This window comes from Myxine glutinosa, chromosome 2, assembly GCF_964187855.1.
Source record: "Myxine glutinosa chromosome 2, kmMyxGlut1.1, whole genome shotgun sequence".
In the NCBI taxonomy this organism is placed as follows: domain Eukaryota; kingdom Metazoa; phylum Chordata; class Myxini; order Myxiniformes; family Myxinidae; genus Myxine; species Myxine glutinosa.
The window spans coordinates 47,807,934-47,823,546 of NC_136262.1; the positions used below are offsets into that span (position 1 = coordinate 47,807,934).

The window sequence follows — 15,613 nt, forward strand, 5'->3', positions numbered from 1 at the left end:
GCAAATCATCAAAATCTAAACAGTATTTGTAGAATTTCAATAAAAGCCACATCACTGTTCATATCGGTAAATATTATTCCATCGTGTTTGGAAAAATTGGGAAAATTGGAAAAACAATATAGCCTATTTTACTCCAGGGGGTCCGAGTTGTTGTCCGAAAGTCCGAAACAATATACCCACCCAAAATTTTGTTGCGATCGGTTCAGCCGTTTTTGCGGTACCTGGGAATGGACAGACGGACATTTGGTGAATTGTAGTAAGATGGCATGTCAGGTGGTTGAACTCAAGACCCTAGGATCTTAAGCCAGCCACCTTAACGGTTAAGCCAACACCAGGCTATTATGTGTTCATACCTTAATCAAATGCCATATTCCTGCCGTAATTTGCAGGGGAACTGCCCTTTAATTTGAATAGCGAGTGTCGTGGTAGTTGAGCGTGTCATGCCTTGTCACATTGCCCTCACTGTTGTGAGTTCAGGTTGCTTGGCAGAAATTGCCGCACCCTGCGACCCAAGTGATGACATGTCCAGAATTGGTTATTTGCCTTGGGTGGATTCATTCATGATGTGCTGAGCTTTTCCCATGCTCTGTAAAGAGTACATCTGCATCGCTGCTGTATCTGTGGCACAACTACGCCTCAGTAATGATGCAGGCCATGAGGCCCCAGTAAAGATTTAGGCCTCATTAATGAGCAAGCCAAATTTATTATTTTATCCCAGCCTGGTGTTGGCTTAGCGGTTAGGGTGCCGGCTTGGGATCCTAGGTTTGAATCCCGGTCGATCGCTGAATTAACGCCAGGGGGGTTGACTCAGCCTGTCATCCTTCCGAGATCGGCAAATTGAGTACCAGTTCACTGGTAATTCCCTGTGTGTCGCAAGAGTCGACTAACAGGGTTGGTGGCAGGAAGGGCGTCCGGCCGTAAAACATTGCTTCAAAAAGGGGACCATGGTGCCCGAAAAATGCCAACCCCTGCTCTGCATAGAAAAATGGCCTCTAAAGGTGGTTGTTCTATCCCAGTCTGATGGAAATCTTGATCTTGTTCTAGAATCCTAGTCCGGTTCTTGAACCCCGGCCTCAGTAATGATGTAGGCCTCAGTAGAGCAAGCCAAATTTGTTCTTGAATCCTGGCCTCATTTTCCCGGTTTGAAGGAATCGCGATCCAGTTCTTGAATCCCGGTCCTGGCCTCAGCAATGAGCAAGCCAAACTTGTTCTTAAATCCCGGTCTGATGGAATTTCAGTCCGGTTCTTGAATCCTGATCCAGGCCTCAGTAATGGTGTAGGCCTCAGTAATGAGCAGGCCAAATTTCTTCTTCAATCTCAGTTTGATAAAACATTCGCAAAAAGAAAGGAATGTGATTTAAGAATGAAGGCACCACCATGACTATCCCATCAAGGTAGACCTCAGGTCACCTATACTAGTTGGTGGTGACATCAGTTTTGAATGTGGATCTTCACAAATACATGAATATTGTTTGTACGCAGAGATATGAAGGAGTGCCTTTGGATTTGCACTCGTATAATTTTTTTGTCTTTCTTGTGGATAGAAGTTTGCTAATAATGAACCACGATTTACAATAAATAAGCATTCTGAGCACTTAAATGGTGCACTGCCGCATACTTATTAAGCAGTTCGTACACCTTTTATTGCAACTAAAGTCATTGTAAAGTTTCTTAAGATAAATCTGACTCCTTTGTTAATGTGGAACACACCTCAAAAGATTGGGATGCTGGTGATGATCAGTGTCCAACATCTAAAGACCTAAAAGGATAGTCTTTCCCTTGGTCTGTCTGTTTATTTTAGTTTCCACTCTCCTCTCACTGCTTTGCGCATCATCACTGAACTCCGTGGCAGGGTGGCCTAGAGATACGCACACTCGCCTCTAAGCTGTCTGGCCTGGGTTTGAATCCCGACCCAGCTACAAATTGTCATCCTGGTGTTTCACAGGCAGGGTGATTTATCGATGTGTGTGCCATGCCTCAGGTGGATGTTGAATGGGCATTTCGTCTGCTGGCGTCCGTTGGCTGATATTAAAGATCCCACGGTGTCCTTCCTGAAAAGTAGGTGAGGTATCACCAGCATCCTGCACAAATTCCAAATTCCTGCACAAACGAGCAGCAGAGGGCATTGCATCAGTGGCGCCTCTGCGCCCCCAGCCAATGATGCTACCCTGCGGCTCTGTGCTGGGTACAAACAAACAAGACTGAACTCCATGGGCATAATTAACGATTTCTTACATCTCTACTTATGGCATCTAAATTTACTCACAACTCCTCCTTTTATTCCATTCGACCTGGTCAAAAGTAGACTTTCTCAAAGAGTTTGCCATGCTGAATGATATCACAGCATTCTGCTGAGCAGAGCTTAAAGGCCAAACTTCAGATGCTTGTTGTTCGATGGCCTTCCCATTTCATGAAATATAATACCATCCCATCACCTGCCCTTGGGTATATCAGTTATGCGGGCAGTGCCTCCAGTGCCATTCCATCATGGGGCTTCTGTTGCTGCTGATCATCTTCTTGTGGGGGATGCTTGTGATTGTGTTTGTTGTATGGAGGTTGCCTCCCACCCCATCAAGTATCCTCACTTGTCATTAATTAGTATATCAGCGAGTTGCAAATGTTCCTTTTCCTAGGACCGACATCATGTTTATTTAAAACTTACTCTTTTGCCGAAGCCTTATTTGATGAAATGTTTTTGTAATTGATGATTTAATATTTGGTCGTATGTGCTATGACGATGCACCTGTTGCTTACAACAATTCTCTGGCTTTTTTATATGGTATGCAATGCATGTGTTTTTTTGTTTTTTTGCGTGCAGCAATCCGACGAACACGATAGGCTGGACAGCGGAAGCACTCCACAGGGTACATCTGCACCAGGTTCTGTTGTAGGAAACGGAGCGATGAGTGTGGCATTAGTCTCCTCCCCAGGTGCAGCTTCTGGGTCTAGTCTCTCTTCCCCTGGGTCCATGACACTGGGTTTGCTGCCTCAACTCACAGCTGAGCAGCAAGAAAGCCTTCAGAAGGTAAACCGGAGTTGTGCCTATCTGGTCACAGGTGTACTGCGATGCATTAACTTGCAATTGAGGATTGTTAGCCTATTTCATTCACTTGTTGACAACGTTCTTTCATTTTTCAATGATTAATTGAGTTGGCGGCATTGTGGCTACTAGGGCATGCCCGTACTATATATAAGCTAGGACGTGCCCGTACGTGGGTGCCCGTTCCTTGCCAAAAAAAAAAAAAAAAATTTGTGTAGGGGTGTGTGTGTGTAAACATCCTAGGGCGTTGCCGTACGTGGGTGCAAAAAAACATGCGTGCAAACAACAACAACAAAAAAAAACTTTGAAATCACGTGGCAGTAACGACCACAGAACCCCCCTCCCTCTATTTACATGAATGGTTTGGTCCATTCGCAACGACCACAGAACCCCCCCCTCTATTTACATGAATGGTTTGGTCCATTCGCAAAGCCAAAGCGAACGACCACAGAACCCCCCCCCCTCTATTTACATGAATGGTTTGGTCCATTCGCAAAGCCAAAGCGAACGACCACAGAACACCCCCCCCCCCCTCTATTTACATGAATGGTTTGGTCCATTCGCAAAGCCAAAGCGAACGGCGAACGGCTAAATCGCCATAGCTCGGTAAGTACTTGTCCGATTAATTTAAAACCTTGAAAAGGCACATCCTCGGGTCCCCAGCAATATACCTGGCAAGTTTAAAGTATATCGGACCGGTAGTTGTCGAGAAACAGCGGTCACAGACAAACAAACAAACGTACAAACGTACAAACGTACAAACAAACACACAGAGATTACTGGAATTATAGATAGATGTACTCTCGTATTTGTTGCTGAGCCTATCTACATATTACATACACAAAACTGTGGAATTGTTGACAACTCACATCTCCATTTCCTGATCTTCCCATATCGGACCGAAAAATTCTTCCCAAACGAAACAACTCTCCTGACATTGTACTTTTCCCTTTCTCACTTTTCAGCTCCAATTTCCTACTCTTCCTCTTCCTTCATATTCTCGCACTTTACCTTGCTTTTCTTAATGTTCTCTCTCAACTTGCTCTCGAAAGATTTCTAAATGTCCCAATGACTTTGTTGAGATCCTGCCTTTACTTTTTACCTCTGCCACCAAAGGTGGATGGAGGTTATGTTTTCACCCCTGTCTGTCTGTCTGTCTGTCTGTTTGTCTGTCCGTTTGTGAACAAAATATCTCGAGAAGTTGCGGAGGGGTTCGGACGAAATTTGGCAGAGATGTAGCGTATGTGACAAGTACGAAATGATTAGATTTTGGTGAAGATCCAGATTCGGATCTGGCTACTAGAATTTTTAATGTGATTCTTCACCATTGGGAGATGGGGTCAAAAACGATACATAGCAGGATATCTCAAAAAGTTATGGATGGATCAGGATGAAACTTGTTGGACAGGTTGTGTGTGTGACAAGGAATAAAAATCGATTCAATTTTGAAGAAGATCCGGATCCAGTTACAGCTAGTAGAATTTTAATATCGATTCTTCACCATTGAGTGATATGGCCAACCAGGCAGAGGTGTGCTCTCTCCTGAGTGCCATTCTTGTTTTGTGTGTGGCCTTTTACTCCATCCTGTATAATGTGTTGGATCTCAAGACCTGCCTTGTGACTAAAAATTCATGAAGAGGGTCATTATTAATAAGACCAATAGTTTTCCCTCCCTCCCCCTTTTTGTCAGTGCCTTCGAAATGAAATCTCCTGGTAATGTGCATTGTGTTATTATCAGATTTTAAAAAGGAAACCTAGAAATGGCTAAAACTAGTGCAACGACGACCGATGTGGGGAGCAGTAACCCCTCCACTCCTGCTCCACCAGGGAAAAATATTGTGGCCATGACATTCTCAGGTCTGAGACATCTCTGTATATATTGCACGTGTTTTTCAGATAAATTCTGAGTCCCTCAGTAAATCGGTGGTGGTTTTTCTGATTTTCTCCTTTTGATTTTGATGATCTCATTGTAATACTGTGCTGTTTGTCAAAAATAAAGGACAGAAAAATGTAGAGCATTCGATGTACAATTGGGAATGGGAGAAGCCTAAGTCACAGGCCTCAACCACCGTTATACCTCATGTACATCTTTGTCTCATTTTCTATTTAAATTATTACCAATTTCCCATGGACGTGGTAGTGGCAGATGAAATGCATCGCATTCTCCTACACCAGTGGCTTATTTATCTTTTGTGGCATAATTGTGGATGAAGTGGATGACAAAGAATGAGGAATTCCAGAAGATTATCTGCAATGTCAGTGAATTTGAATGGAAAACCAAAAACGTTTTATATTTGTAAATCGCTACCATATTTTATCTTCAGTTCAATGTTCTGCAACAAACCACATCACCTTGGTCAATAAGAACTGCACAAAAACTGTTTACTCAAATCCACAGTTATTGCTGTGGAGGAATCTTTCCCTCGAAGACAGTAAGGCAGAACGTCCAAACTGTGTTTACCTTCAAATCTTGTGTGCCCAACCCATCCCATTCTATCCCCATCTACCCACTCATACCTCCAGGCTACTAGACTTGGGATCCTTCTCAACCAAGAAGGTGGAGAGAGTATTCCATCTCTGGCCCTTCTTCAGGGATAGGTCCAGATAGCTAGCCTCCATCAGTCTGGAAGTCAGTAAACATCACATTTACTTGTTGGACAGGTTGTGCTCGGTTTCTGCCAGACATAGCGCTTTGCATTCAGGCCAAATATTTCAATTTTCATCTCCTCAGACCACAGAATCTTGTCCTTCATGCACAGTCTTTCATGTGTTTTCTCCTGTACAAGAATGGTACAAGCATGCAGTCGAAGCCAAAAATATTGGCACCCTTGCACTTTAAAAAAATAACTCACAATTTTCTCTCAAATTCCGGCTTAGGATCCTAGGATCCTTGGTTCGAATCCCGGTCGATCGCTGAATTAACGCCAGGGGGGTTGACTCAGCCTGTCATACCTTCCGAGGTCGGCTAATTGAATACCAGTTCACTGGTAATTACCTGTTTGTCGTTAAAGGCGGCAAAAAGGGTTGGCATCAGGAAGGGCATCCGGCCGTAAAACATTGCTTCAAAAAGGGGACCAAAAAACAACAACAACCACGGTCCCCGAAAAAGGCCAACCCCTGCTTTGCGGGGAAAAAATGGCCTCTAAAGGTGGTTTTTTTGGTTTTTTCTCTCAAATTAAGTTGAAATTGACAAAAGTATTTGGTCTCCACAATTCTTTATTTTACTGTTAATATTACAGAACCTTTGTTTTTGATTCAGAACTTAATATATCCTTATAAATCAGAAAAGAAAAAGAAATGGCATTGACAAAATTTTTGACACCCTCAATTTAATATTTGGGAGCACCACAGCCTTTGGACAAAATAAATGCAGCCAAGCGCTTCCGAAAGCCATGAATGAGCTTCCTACACCTCTCTACTGGCAGCTTGGCCCACTCTTCTTGTGCAAACTGCTCCAGTTCTCCCAGATTTGAAGGGTGCCTTCTCCCAACTGCTGTTTTCAGATCTCCCCACAGGTGTTCAATGGGATTTAGATCTGAACTCATTGCTGGCCACTACAGAACAATCCAGCGTTTTGTCTTGAACCACCCCTGGGTGCTTTTTGAAGTGTGTTTGGGGTCAGTATCCTGCTGCAAGACCCATGGCCTTCGACAGAGACCCAGCTTACTGACACTGGGTTGAACATTGCACTCCATAATGCCTTGGTAATCTCCTGATTTCATGATGCCATGCACAATCATTCATTCATTATTTGCACACATTGAAGGCACTTGGTGCCAAAGGCAGCACAGCAACCCCAATACATCACTGAACCTCCTACATGTTTAACTGTTGGGAAGGTGTTCTTTTCTTTGAAGGCTTCATTTTGTTTTCTGTAAACATGAAGATGATGTGCTTTACAAAAAAAGATCTAATTTGGTCTCATCTGTCCACAGCACATTCTCCCAGAAGGATTTTGGCTGGTTCAGGTGTGTTTTGGAAAACTCCAGTCAGACTTTCTTCTGTCTCTCTCTTAGCAGGGGATCCTTCCATAGCCCCCTTTCATCGAGTTGGCGACGGATGGTTTGAGTTGAAACTGTCGTACCTTGGGTATGAAGGTGAGCTTGAATCTGTTTGGCAGTTGATCGGGGTGCTTTCTCCACCATTCGAACAATCCTTCGCTGCAATCTTTGATCAAGTTTTCTCATGCTACCACGTCCAGGGAGGTTGGCTACAGTGTCATGGGCCTTAAACTTCCTGATAACATTGCGTATGGTGGACACAGGAACATCACGGTCACTGGAGATGGACTTGTATCCTTGAGATTGTCCATGCTTGGCTACAATCTTGTGTCTGACCTCCTCAGACAATTCTCTGGCTTTTTTATATGGTATGCAATGCATGTGTTTTTTTTGTTTTTTTATGTGCAGCAATCCGACGAACACGATAGGCTGGACAGCGGAAGCACTCCGCAGGGTACATCTGCACCAGGTTCTGTTGTAGGAAACGGAGCGATGAGTGCGGCATTAGTCTCCTCCCCAGGTGCAGCTTCTGGGTCTAGTCTCTCTTCCCCTGGGTCCATGACACTGGGTTTGCTGCCTCAACTCACCACTGAGCAGCAAGAAAGCCTGAAGAAGGTAAACCGGCATTGTGCCTATCTGGTCACAGGTGTACTGCGATGCATTAACTTGCAATTGAGGATTGTTCGTCTATTTCATTCACTTGTTGACATCGTTCTTTCATTTTTCAATGACTAATTGAGTTGGCGGCATTATGTCTATGTACTCTCATATTTGTTGCTAAGCCTATCTACATATTACATACACAAAACTGTGGAATTGTTGACAACTCCCATCCCAATGTTCCTGATCTTCCCATATAGGACTGAAAAGTTCTTCCCAAACGAAACACCTCTCCTGCCATTGTACTTTTCCCTTTCTCTCTTCTCAGCTCCAATTTCCTCCGCTCTTCCTCTTCCTTCATATTCTCGCTTTTTACCTTGCTTTTCTTAATGTTCTCTATCAACTTGCTCTCGAAAGATTTCTAAATGTCCCAATGACTTTGTTGAGATCCTGCCTTTACCTTTTACCTCTGCCACCAAAAGTAGATGGAGGTTAGGTTTTCACTCCTGTCCATCTATCTGTCTGTCTGTCTGTCTGTCTGTGAACAAAATATCTCAAAAAGTTGTGGACGGATTCGGACGAAATTTGGCAGAGATGTAGCGTGTGTGACAAGGCCGAAATGATTAGATTTTGGTGAAGATCCAGATTCGGATCCGGCTACGAGAGTTTTTTAAGTGATTCTTCACCATTGGGAGATGGGGCCAAAAACGATACGTAACAGGATGTCTCAAAAAGTTATGGATGGATTTGGACGAAACTTGTTGGACAGGTTGTGTGTGAGACAAGGAAGAATCGATTCAATTTTGAAGAAGATCCTGATCCGGATCCAGCCAGTAGAATTTTAAAATTGATTCTTCACCATTGAGTGATATGGCCAACCAGGCAGAGGTGTGCTCTCTCCTGAGTGCCATTCTTGTTTTGTGTGTGGCCTTTTAGTCCATCCTGAATAATGTGTTGGATCTCAAGACCTGCCTTGTGACTATAAAAATGGGTGAAGAGGGTCATTATTAATAAGACCAATAGTTTAACCCCTCCCCCCCTCCCTTGTCAGTGCCTTCCATATGAGATCTCTCCTGGTGATGTGCATTGCGTTATTGGTTCACGAGTTATCAAACAGAGTGACCTCGATATTCGTCGTGTGTGTGTGTGTGTGTGTGTGTGTGTGTGTGTGTGTGTGTGTGTGTGTGTGTGTGTGTGTGTGTGTGTGTGTGTGTGTGTGTGTGTCTGTCTGTCTGTCTGTCTGTCTGTCTGTCTGTCTGTCTGTGTCCGTCCGTCCGTCCGTCTGTAGCATACCTTCCCGATGATATCATCCGATCTTGATGAAACTTGGGTGGGAGATTGATATCATGATCTCGTTGTGTCCTGCCTAGAGTGGGCGTATTGCGCCCATTGTGGGCGGAGCGACGCCCGAAAAAGATGTATTTTGAGGGGGTAATCGAGTTCAAGCTACATCTTCTCCGAGGGAGTTGGTGGAAGCTGACGGGGGTTTCGGTATTTGGTTCGGTCAATGTCATGTGTCTAGCCCCACGGAGCTCGATTTTTCATTTTCGCGTCAAGGTCACAAGGTCACGAAATTTAGAAAAGTCGATTCTTGATGGTTTTATTACATTGTTCGCTTCCTGAAAGGGTGAAATGTCATACATGATCTTATTATCACATACATGATGAAATACAAGTTTTCCAACAAATTTCCGAATCTTCGACCTTTGACCTTTGAAGGTCACAAAGGTCAAAGTTGTTGGAATCGAACCGAATTTTCGGTATTGTGTAGCTAACTAACCTCATAACTGATTATACATTATTTTCTATCATTTCAAGGTCAATAACCTTCGTTTTGACATTTCCGGGCCTGTTTCGGTTTTAGTCCGTCCTTTGTCATTGAATACCGCTCGCTCGTGAAGCATCGTCGTCTCCTGACTTGTCAGATTTTAAAAAGGAAACCTGGAAATGGCTAAAACTAGTGCAACGACGACCTCTGTGGGGAGCAGTAACCCCTCCACTCCTGCTCCACCAGGGAAAAATATTGTGGCCATGACATTCTCAGGTCTGAGACATCTCTGTATATATTGCACGTGTTTTTCAGATAAATTCTGAGTCCCTCAGTAAATCGGTGCCGGTTTTTCTGATTTTCTCCTTTTGATTTTGATGATCTCATTGTAATACTGTGCTGTTTGTCAAAAATAAAGCACAGAAAAATGTAGAGCATTCAATGCACAATTGGGATTGGGAGAAGCCTAACTCACAGGCCTCAACCACAGTTATACCTCATGTGCATTAGCTTTTCGTGATAAGTCACAGTCTTGACACCCCAGGCCTGTTTGGCATCTTCTTTGAACCGAAGGCGATGTCGTCGCATTTTCTATTTAAATTATTACCAATTTCCCATGGACGTGGTAGTGGCAGATGAAATGCATCGCATTGTCCTACACCAGTGGCTTATTTATCTTTTGTGGCATAATTGTGGATGAAGTGGATGACAAAGAATGAGGAATTCCAGAAGATTATCTGCAATGTCAGTGAATTTGAATGGAAAACCAAAAACGTTTTATATTTGTAAATCGCTACCATATTTTATCTTCAGTTCAATGTTCTGCAACAAACCACATCACCTTGGTCAATAAGAAAAAACCTTTGGTCAATAAGAACTGCACAAAAACTGTTTACTAAAATCCACAGTTATTGCTGTGGAGGAATCTTTCCCTCGAAGACAGTAAGGCAGAACGTCCAAACTGTGTTTACCTTCAAATCTTGTGTGCCCAACCCATCCCATTCTATCCCCATCTACCCACTCATACCTACAGGCTACTAGACTTGGGATCCTTCTCAACCAAGAAGGTGGAGAAAGAGTATTCCATCCCTGGCCCTTCTTCGGGGATAGGTCCAGATAGCTAGCCTCCAACAGACTGGAAGTCAGTAAACATCACATTTACTTGTTGGACAGGTTGTGCTCGGTTTCTGCCCGACATAGCGCTTTGCATTCAGGCCAAATATTTCAATTTTCATCTCCTCAGACCACAGAATATTTTCCTCCTTGCACAGTCTTTCATGTGCCTTCTCCTGTACAAGAACGGTACAAGCATGCAGTCATAGCGAAAAATATTGGCACCCTTGCACTTTTAAAAAATAACTCACAATTTTCCTTAAAATTAAGTTGAAATTGACAAAAGGATTTGGTCTCCACAATTCTTTATTTTGCTGTTAATATTACAGAACCTTTGTTTTTCATTCAGAACTTAATATATCTTTATAAATCAGAAAAGAAAAAGAAATGGCATTGACAAAATTATTGACACCATAGACTTAATATTTGGGAGCACCACAGCCTTTGGACAAAATAACTGCAGTCAAGTGCTTCTTATAGCCATGAATGAGCATCCTACACCTCTCTGCTGGCAGTTTGTCCCACTCTTCTTGTGCAAACTGCTCCAGTTCTCCCACATTTGAAGGGTGCCTTCTCCCAACTGCTGTTTTCAGGTCTCCCCACAAGTGTTCAATGGGATTTAGATCTGAACTCATTGCTGGCCACTTCAGAACAATCCAGCATTTTGTCTTGAACCATTCCAGGGTGCTTTTTGAAGTGTGTTTGGGGTCAGTATCCTGCTGCAAGACCCATGGTCTTCGACCCATCTTTCTGACACTGGGTTGAACATTGCACTCCAAAATGCCTTTGTCGTCTACTAATTTCATGATGCCATACACATTCAAAGCACTCGGTGCCAAAGGCAGCACAGCAACCCTAAAACATCACTGAACCTCCTACATGTTTGACTGTAGGGAAGGTGCTCTTTTCTTTGAACGCTTCATTTTGTTTTCTGTTAACATAGAGATGATGTGCTGTACAAAAAAGCTCTAATTTGGTCTCATCTGTCCACAGCACATTCTCCCAGAAGGATTTTGGCTTGTTCAGGTGTGTTTTGGAAAACTCCAGTCAGACTTTCTTATGTCTCTCTCAGCAGTGGGATCCTTCCATAGACCCCCTTTCATCGAGTTGGCGACGGATGCTGTGAGTTGAAACGGTCGTACCTTGTGTATGAAGGTGAGCTTGAATCTGTTTGGCAGTTGATCGAGGTGCTTTTTCCACCATTCGAACAATCCTTCGCTGCAATATTCGATTAAGTTTTCTCTTGCGGCCACGTCCAGGGAGGTTGGCTACAGTGTCATGGGCCTTAAACTTCCTGATAACATTGCGTATGGTGGACACAGGAACATCAAGGTCTCTGGAGATGGACTTGTAGCCTTGAGATTGTCCGTGCTTGGCTGCAATCTTGTGTCTGACCTCCTCAGACAATTATTTGACTTTTTATATGGTATGCATGTGTTTTTTTTGTTTTTTTTTTACATGCAGCAATCCGACGAACACGATAGGCTGGACAGCGGAAGCACTCCGCAGGGTACATCTTCACAAGGTTCTGTTGTAGGAAACGGAGCGATGAGTGCCGCATTAGTCTCATCCCCAGGTGCAGCTTCTGGGTCTAGTCTCTCTTCCCCTGGGTCCATGAGACTTGGTTTGGTGCCTCAACTCACGACTGAGCAGCAAGAAAGCCTTCAGAAGGTAAACCGGCATTGTGCCTACTGGTTACAGGTGTACTGCTGCAATAACTTGCAATTGAGGATTGTTAGCCTATTTCATTCACTTGTTGACAACGTTCTTTCATTTTTCAATGATTAATTGAGTTGGTGGCTTTGTGGCTATGTACATTGTACCCTTGTATTTGTTGCTGAGCCTATCTGCATATTCCAGACACAAACTGTGGAATTGTTGACAACTCCCATCTCCATTTCCTGATCTCATATCGGACTGATAAATTCTTCCCAAGCGAAACAACTCTCCTGCCATTTTACTTTTCCCTTTCTCTCTTCTCGGCTCCAATTTCCTCCGCTCTTCCTCTTCCTTCATATTCTCACTTTTTTTTTTTTTTTTTTTTTTTGGTATACTTAATCGAGGCTCGTGAAAGAGCTAACATTTACTTCACAAACAAATCAACCAGACAAACAAAATATATAAAAAGAGGGAGCGGAAAACAAGATGGGGAGAGAAGGGGAAGCACACAAACACAACATTTGAGAGCAGGGAGATGTGTGGAAGGGAGAGGGCTTGGGGGGGAGGAGGCGTGGGAAGGGGTGGCGGGGGGGGAGAAGTATAAAACACAAGGACACCAAGGACTTCCAGGACAGAAGTTGGTATTTCAAAAAAGTGGAATTGGGGTGAAATTAGCTGGGGTAGAAAAGATCAAGGGTTTGGATGGGGGAAGATAAGAGATGGTTGTGCACAGCTGTTTTAAAGACCTGGAGGGTGGAGTGGGATTGAAGAGAGTGAGGGAGTTTGTTCCAGAGGCGGGAGAAAAGAGGAATGAAGGAGTGAAGGTGAGCAGAGAGTCTTGACTTTGGCAGTTTGACCATAAGAGGGTTGCAGGCAGATCTTGTGCGACCTGTAGGAATATTTGCGGGACAGAGCCCAGAGAGAGCTGGGGGGGCAAGGCCAGAGAGGAGTCGGTAGAAGACGGAAAGACCACCAACCTGCCTGCGGTGAGTGAGTGAGAGGCCCTTGGAGTTAGCTTCATCGCGGGAGATTCCAATGATTCTGAATGCTTTGGTTTCAACAGCGTGAAGGCGAGCTAGGTGTCAGGCAGGAGCACCAGCCCAGAGGGGAGAGCAGTATTCCATTGAGCTGCGGATGAAAGCCTTGTATGTGGTGAGGAGCTCAGGTGTGCCAAGGAAGGACTTTGCACGAAGGAGGATGCCCAGTCGGCGACTGGCTTTGGAGGCCAGATTTGAAATGTGGTTTTCCCAGGAAAGATCATGGCAGATAGTGAGACCCAAAAGCTTGAGTGACAGAACTTATTGGAGAGGATTATTCAGAAAGTGGATGGGAGGGTTGTCCAGTCGGTCTTTTCGGAGAGACCGTAAGAGTGTGAGATTTGTCAGGATTGAAAGACATGTTCCACTTGTTTGCCCAGTCTGTGATTTTGTCCAGGTCTGCAGAGAGTGAGGAGGCTGCAGACTGCCGATCTGAGGGATGAAGAATGGAGCGACAGAGAGTAGAGTCATCAGCAAAGAGATACAGAGGATTTTCAAGAGAGTCAGAGAGATCATTGATGAAGACCAGAAAAAGCACAGGGCCCAGAACACTGCCTTGTGGAACTCCAGCCTGAACAGGAAGAGGAGATGAGAGAAACCCATTCAGGGCCACACGTTGACTACGACTAGAGAGGAAGTCCGCCAGCCATGCGTGGAGATTTCCATGGATACCAAGGAAGTCCGCCAGCCATGCGTGGAGATTTCCATGGATACCAAAAGAGGAGAGTTTGGTGAGTAGAGCGGGGTGCCAGACTGTATCGAAGGCACGAGATATGTTAAGGGAGACTGCTCTAATTTCCTGTTTGGCATTGAGGACCTCCATCCATTGTTGAGAAAGCAGAAGCAGCATGTCCAGAGTAGAGTGTCCAGGTCTGAAACCAAATTGATGATCACTGATCAGAGATCAAGCCATTGGAGAAGAGGAAAGATTTCATATCTGAAGCAAAAACCTTGCTTTTCTTAATTTTCTCTCTCAACTTGCTCTTGAAAGATTTCTTAATGTCCCAATGACTTTGTTGAGATCCTGCCTTTGCTTTTTACCTCCGCCACCAAAGGTGGATGGAGGTTATGTTTTCACCCCTGTCTGTCTGTCTGTCTGTTTGTCTGTCCGTTTGTGAACAAAATATCTCAAAAAGTTGTGGATGGATTCGGACGAAATTTGGCAGAGATGTCGCGTATTTGACAAAGACGAAATGATTAGATTTTGGTGAAGATCCAGATTCGGATCCGGCTACTAGAGTTTTTAAAGTGATTCTTCACCATTGGGAGATCGGGCCAAAAAACGAAACATAGCAGGCTTTCTCAAAAAGTTATGGATGGATTTGGACGAAACTTGTTGGACAGGTTGTGTGTGACAAGGAAGAATCGATTCAATTTTGAAGAAGATCCGGATCCAGCTCGTGTAATTTTAAAATTGATTCTTCACCATTGAGTGATATGGCCAACCAGGTGGAGGTATGCTCTCTCTTGAGTGCCATTCTAGTTTTGTGTGTGGCCTTTTACTCCATCCTGTATAATGTGTTTGATCTCAAGACCTGCCTTGTGACTATAGAAATGGATGAAGAGGGTCATTATTCATAAGACCAATAGTTTTCCCTCCCTCCCCCCCTTTGTCAGTTCCTTCCATATGCGATCTCTCCTGGTAACGTGCATTGTGTTATCAGCGTCGAAAAAGGAAACCTGGAAATGGCTAAAACTAGTGTAATGACTGTGGTAAAAGTCAAGTCCACAAAACTCCAGAGATCATGAGCTTTATTCTATTCGAACTCCACACCATCTATAAAAGAATAATAATCTTATAAGCAAGTGTTCATCAATACATTATATGAAAGCCAGTCATATGTAAGGCACGGTATCTTTCTTACCAACTTGAAGCCAGACAATTGCAGACCATCCCCTCTCACGACAAACCAGCCCAGATGAGGGAACTGCAGCAGTTATTAACCATAATTTCATCACATTCACCCACCAGTTAAAGTTCCAGCAAGCCCGCATGTGTACGAGTATAAAATATCCCCACAGCATCTAGTTTACGAAACGTCGCTCCCCACTGAGTTGGATTTCCTCTACCAACCCAAGCGTTGCGGCCTGCGACACTCTTGCCCGGCTCGAGTACAGTAGTGCGCAGTCCCGGCTCAGAGTCCATTGAACGAGGCGATTCCAAATTACCCTTATCGGATTCTTACGACGGCCGTGAATCGCGGCCCCATCGGGTAGCGTAGGATCCGAAGAGGGCAATTTGGTTACCGGGTCCGAAAGTGCAGGTTATGAGCGGTTCAGGCGGGCTCACGGTATTCGGCTCCGCCGTATTCCCTTCACTCGGCCCGGTGCCCGATTTCTCTCCACACTGAGCTAAATGTCGAACCGACACGTAACTAAACATCTGTCAGCCATC

The 15,613-nt window shown here is 44.2% G+C and overlaps 1 protein-coding gene across 5 annotated transcripts in view; it reads left to right on the forward strand.

Annotated features, from left to right (window-relative positions):
* The first annotated feature begins 1,969 nt into the window (after positions 1-1,969).
* PUF60 (poly(U) binding splicing factor 60) overlaps positions 1,970-15,613 on the forward strand; it is a 62,921-nt gene continuing 49,277 nt past the window's right edge. The window contains exons 1-4 of one of the 5 annotated variants that reach the window (XM_078773233.1): positions 1,981-2,058; positions 2,819-3,025; positions 7,450-7,656; positions 11,987-12,193. In XM_078773233.1, the coding sequence (XP_078629359.1) occupies positions 2,903-3,025; positions 7,450-7,656; positions 11,987-12,193 (537 nt within the window). In that variant the 5' untranslated portion in view covers positions 1,981-2,058; positions 2,819-2,902. Of the gene's footprint in view, positions 2,063-2,818; positions 3,026-7,449; positions 7,657-11,594; positions 11,678-11,986; positions 12,194-15,613 lie in introns of those variants that run through there. The other 4 variants (XM_078773232.1, XM_078773237.1, XM_078773235.1 and 1 more) reach the window with 4 other exon arrangements.